Below are 6,000 nucleotides of genomic sequence, written 5' to 3'. Positions count from 1 at the left end.
GTCTTGTAGTAGTTTATGACCGTTTGACCTCGTCATCCCTTGGGGCGATCTACTGAACAAACATTCCCCAGATACTGGTGGTCACCCCTGATAAACTTGTAAGTGGCCATCAGATCACCCCTGAGCCTGCACTTTTCCAGGCTAAAGAGCCCCATGGCTCTCAGCCTGTCGTCGTAAGGTCTGTTTTTCTTGACCTCTGCTCATGCACATGGCTCTTCTCTGGGCTCTCTCAAACTTCTCCACATCCTTTTTGAATTGTGGAGCTCAAAGCTGGATGCAGTACTCCAGCTGCGGTCTCACCAAGGTCGAGTACAAGGGGAGAATGACGTCCTGGGATGTGCTTGAGAACATCCCGGGATTTGCTTGAGATGTGTGTATGTGGTTTTAAGACAAACAAACCTATCTCCTCAGCCTTTCCTACTGTCCAGCTTAGTTGGCTCCTCACTCACAGTGCTTAAGTTTTCAGTTACTGTCCTACATGTCTAGCTTAGAGTTAAGAGATATTCTCATGATGGCCACCACCTACAAGTGAGGCGTTGAAGAATTAAGTTTTGTACTATTTAAGGACTTATGTGGATTTAGTTCTGAAAATGGAAAGGCCTGTGCAGAGGTACAGCAAGGCAGCTGCAATGAGTAGGACTGCGCCAGCTGCTGCAGAGCCAATTGTACCCTCCCCCAAAGGCAGCTTCCCCCCTCTATTATGCTCTTGGGTCTCTAGTCATTCTCTATTTCAGCAGAACAGTTTCCTCAATCTAAATTCCACTGCTGATAAAGTCTTGTTTTACACACCTATGGACTTCCTCAAATTAACCATATAGGGAAGTCTTGGTTGTAGAGACGGTTAAATATCTCAGATAGCTACGGCCAACTTCACAGAGAACTGGACTCTCTATTCACAAGCATCATGTTCAGGTAGCAAGGCTGCCTCAGTGATGTGCCATGACCACCACTATAGGCAGCTGGAATCCCACAGTAATCAATTAGCCTGTGTGTTATTTTAGGGCAGTGATACTCAGGCAGTGGCTCCTAACTACAGTAAGCTCTTTAACTGATCACATGTGTTTTCTCAGAGAAAAATATCATCAAAGTTTGTTTTTTTTCCTCCAAGACTTAAGCAAGGAGCAACTGGAAAGAGAATGCCTCAGAGAATAAATTCCTGGTACGTATTACAGAGCAAATAACAGATACTAAGTCTCTGAGCTTGTAAACACGGTGATCTAACAAAGTCTTACCACTCCAGCTACGAGTCCTGATTGATTGTAGCTCTTGGACGCTGCCACAATACATGCAATGAAAAGCAGAACTGTACCAATTAAATAATGCAGAAACTCCTGCGAAGACAAATACAGTGCACTATCAGAAAGGCATGTCAACGTGACTTAATTCAAAAGTGTGCAAGCCAAGGCAAATGCTGATCACTTGTAAATCAAATAGAAAGAAATACTAAGCAGAGAAATTACCTCAAAACAAATAGGGGAGAAAGGGATTTTTGGACATCTCGGTTGTGTAAAAAATTTCAAATCCCTTGTTAGAAAGTCAGGATCAGAACTTCAGCTCCTTTGCAACCTGTGGAGTTACGCTAATTTACACCAGTTTAGGATCTGGATTTTGGACATCAAAAATCCATTCTAAGCAGAATGGTTATGTTACTAGATTTTAAAAAACCTAATTTATAATGAGGTAACAAGACCTATGGTCAAGCCCTATAAGGCAGGTCTCTTCTGTTAACTGACCCTGCTAGTAGGACTTGGATCCCTGAAGGAAGCTATTAAGTTTGGCTGATTCATTCTAACTTGTGCAGCTTGTTAGCTTCACCAGAATATAAAAGGTGAATATGACTGACTAGCCAGGGAAACTATGGGATGAAACAGGAACATCCTGCAGGATATCCTAGAAACTTGCCAGACTCTGGAGTGAGGGAAGCTGAGGTTTATGTTTTGCTATTGTTGGCTTTACTACAAGGTTATATTTCACCTGAAACAGCCTGAACAGACTTTGTTCAACTACGACAAAGCTAACGTAACTAGGTAAATGATGCGGTGCTGTAACTAGTTTTCAGTTGTAAGTTTTTTCAGCTAAGTCTTTACTATCAGCCTGATTCCACATTACTTTGCATCTCGTCCAGTAACTTGCACCTTGGAAAGTAGTTATATAATGCTACTATCCTGTGTCTGGTAATATTTTAAAGCCACTTTGGTTAGCAATGAAAAAGGGAGCTCAGCTCAGAATATACAGGATAGTTTTAGAACTGAAACACATCTGCTAGAAAAAAAAGAGACCACCACAAGACGAAACCAAACCAAACCAAAACCCAATTTCGTTTTTCAATACATTTTTAAAAGGTCATCTGTAGTTTTCTAATGACTCTGCCACTGAGAAATATAAAGCCTTTGTTTTCCCATAAGCCAAGCTCTGTTGCCCTGATTTGGGGAAAACACTGCTATTCAGAACTCAGTTAGAAGTTAGTCTAATAAAATTAGAATTCATTAGAAATTCATCTAATAAAAGGTATCATTTTGGAACCAAGAGTTCTAGTTTTTTGTATGTCCTATTCAGAACAGCATTTAAGCATAACTTTAATGTTCAGCATGTGTTTAAGTGCCTTTCTGAATTAGGGTCGGTCTATTCAATGCTCAATTATGAGGAGTACTGGAAATAAAGGGGCCAAAGTACTGGAGTACTGCGTCCAGTCTGGAGTACTGCGTCCAGTTCTGGGTGCCGCACCTCAAGAGGGATGTGGACAACATGGAGAGGGTCCAGAGGAGGGACAGTTGCATGATCAGGGGTCAGCAGAGCAGCCCCTATGAGAAAAGGTTAAGGGACTTGAACCTGTTCAGCCTCCACAAGAGAAGGCTGAGGGGGGATCTAGTGGCCATTTGCAAACTGGTCAGAGGGGACCAGCAGGCACTGGGGGAGTCCCTGTTCCCCCGAGCACTACCAGGAGTGAGTAGAAATAACGGTCACAAGCTGGCAGAGGGTAGATTCAGACTAGATATCAGAAGGTACTACCTCACTGTCAGGGTGACTAGGATCTGGAACCATCTTCCAAGAGAAGTGGTGATGGCTCCTACCCTGGGGGACTTTAAGTGGAGGCTAGATGTATACCTTGCTAGGGTTGTTTGAGTCCAGTACTTTTTCCTGCCATGGCAGGGGGTCAGACTTGATGATCTGCTCAGCTCCCTTCTGACCCTACTAACTATGAAACTACGAAAGTCTCTTTTCATCTATCTCAAAGTAACTCTATTATGTTCAATGGCATTGGTTCTGACTTACACTGGTTTGAATGCAGAATCAGACCTCACTAACGTACAATAGTCCCAATACCTTCAGTTTAGCAGGCACTATGCCTAATATTAGAGGATTCATACATGGAAAAGAAGAAAGTTAAAAAAAAAAAGAGGAATACAAAGGTGGTAAGGAAGTGACAGAGTGCACACACTTAACGGCAACCCAAACAATGAGGTAGAGAAGAGGCGCAGGGAAGCAAATCTGCTTCACTTACCGCAAAAGGCCAGCTAATGCAGGTAAGCATTTTGTAAACTCGGAAAATGTAGACCAAGTAAAAGATACCAATCATAATCAAGTCACATATGCTGACAATCTGAAAGTAGCTGTAGGCACTGTAATCTGTCCACACTGAGCTATTGACACAGATGAATCCAATCAGCAGTGATACCTAAAAGATAGAACAAGAAAACAGAATGGTAAATTTAATTAGCAAGCCTACCAACATGCTGTATAGCAAGGGTGTTAAAGATAGGGCCTGCGCCAAATGCTATGATTTGGCCTTAAGCGCTGCCTATGTATCTTTGAGTGGACCCATGGAGCCAGATGAGTTTGACTCCTTGCTGTATGGAATAAGAAGAAAGTATAAGTACAATAAAACAGAATGTAAAAAGCAGAGAACAACCCTTTAAAAAAAAGCAGATTTTAGCATAGTACAAGAAGAAAGACAGTGGAAGTCAATGAATGCATCAAGAATGAAAAAAATAAAAAATGATAAAATATTAACATATTAGAAGTAAAATATATTGAGATAACACTTAAAGCAGTAAGAGACAAATGTCAGAATGGAGAGTGTTCATGGATTCATCCATCCAAAAACAACGAGACAACCTGAAGTGCAACAGTGGGATCCCAAAAAATAGAGGTCAATTAAGGTATGGTAAAAGACGCCTCAAGTATAGAAAGCATGAAACCCATAGTGGTTCAGGGACTGAAGCAACTAAATCACATAAAATGTCAATGGGATTTTGATTTGTAGGTTACTTAAGTCAATGGGGGCCATCTTTTCTGGCAGGCATGCCACAAGGTAAACCATATACCCTCATTGAGTGACACTTGAATCCCCACCCCTTGCCCAATCAGTTGTTCTACTTTCTGCTCCCTGCCTGATCTACTGGTGTGTTTCCTGCTCCCTCCATGATACGCCATGTGCCACACACACACGCGCGTGCGCGCACACACACACAAACACACACACACAGGCTGCCCATGGCACTTCTGGCAGGACTACCAGTGATTGACTACCCATGACTTAGTGTTTTTTAAATGTTACTTAAGGCCTAATGTTAAACCATTAAAGGACACACCGAAGCCAAGATCCTGCACACACACAGTTTAATTCACTGGGATTTCTCCCAGGCATACTCTGAGAAGCTGGGTCCAATAAAACCAATTTAAAGTCAATCTTTACAACCAGCCAATAATAGTGAATATAGGATAAGCATAACATGACAGCAAGTATAATAGTGTGGAAGAAATGTATATTTTGTCCCCTTACTTATGAACTGTCACCTTCTGACAGAAACATCAAATAGCTTGTACAATGACTTGTCATGGTTTAACATTGTGTGCCAACCTGAAAAGGACTTGAATATTATTTTTAAAAAGTTGCAGTCATTTGCCTACTCACTCTTGTGGCTGCTTCAAGGTTAGATTTGCTTAGGTACATCTAAGTGGGTTTCCCCTAGATGTACCTCAGAATTTTCTATTTATAAACTCAGAACACTTTTGTTGCTTTAGCCATTTTTATTTTTCAGTTCCCTTTAAGTCAGCCAGGTATAGGAAACTACTGGTCTACACTTCTAAGGTTTCTCTAAAGCATTCAAGAGCTTTGTCATCTTTCAAATTTCTACTAAATCTAATCTATTACCAGAATAATTTCAGAAAGCTCAAATGCTTATACACAGCTTATTTATCCACCACAGGACAGCTGTAGTCTGGTGTGGAAAAAGGGATAAGACCACAACTTCGCATCAACTGTAACCTAATCTGTATGTGTTTGAATGTCAAAATAAATGGGTCACCATAGCCCAGTGATTCTCAGCCATAGTGTTATGAGATCCTCTGAATGGTGCATCAAGGTCTGAGGCGATAAGCAGGTAAGTGCAGGGTCAGGCTTGTCCTTACCTGGCAGATCCCCCACTTCTACTGCCTGGCCCCTCTGCAAGAAAGTAAGCACTGTAATAGAGGGTGCCTATACATGTGCAGCAAGGCTACTCCGATGTACTGTAATTACAGATTAATCAAGTCTGCTGAAACGTGATAATTCCTGCACTCTAGCAGACTCCAGAGTCATGTGTATCAGTGTCCCCCATGCTGAAAAATGGTGATGGGGGCACTTTAACTAAAGCTACCCTGCTGCCATTTTTCAGCTTGGGGATGCTGATACACGTGATGCCCCAGGCACTTTAATTAGAGCAGCTCTCAGAGTCGCTCTAATTAAAGTCTCCACACACACACACGCACATGCACACGCACACATGCGCACACACACCACCACCACTTCTGAAGCATGTGTATAAACACCCATAGCTATTAGTTTTTGAAACTGGGTGCCACTCAATTCACAAAAGTTACGGAGGTATGCCTCAAGTTGAAAAAGGTGGAGAACCACTGCCAAAGGCAAATCCCATCTCCAAAACAACAACAATATTAAGAGTGGGAAGACACACTCATCTACTGATAGCATGGTTGTGTACTCCATCCTTTAATGGC

General features: G+C 42.0%; 1 protein-coding gene across 1 annotated transcript in view; it reads right to left on the bottom strand.

The window, feature by feature from the left end:
* CMTM7 (CKLF like MARVEL transmembrane domain containing 7) overlaps positions 1-6,000 on the bottom strand; it is a 32,290-nt gene that overhangs the window by 3,462 nt on the left and 22,828 nt on the right. Inside the window, exons 2-3 of the mRNA XM_019536368.1 lie at positions 3,503-3,676; positions 1,233-1,331 (exon numbers count right to left, since the gene is read on the bottom strand). Coding sequence (XP_019391913.1) covers positions 1,233-1,331; positions 3,503-3,676 — 273 coding nt within the window. The remainder of the gene's footprint in view (positions 1-1,232; positions 1,332-3,502; positions 3,677-6,000) is intronic.

Source organism: Crocodylus porosus, unplaced genomic scaffold, assembly GCF_001723895.1.
Source record: "Crocodylus porosus isolate Cpor-Errol unplaced genomic scaffold, CroPor_comp1, whole genome shotgun sequence".
NCBI lineage: Eukaryota > Metazoa > Chordata > Crocodylia > Crocodylidae > Crocodylus > Crocodylus porosus.
This window is presented reverse-complemented; position numbering and strand designations above follow the sequence as displayed.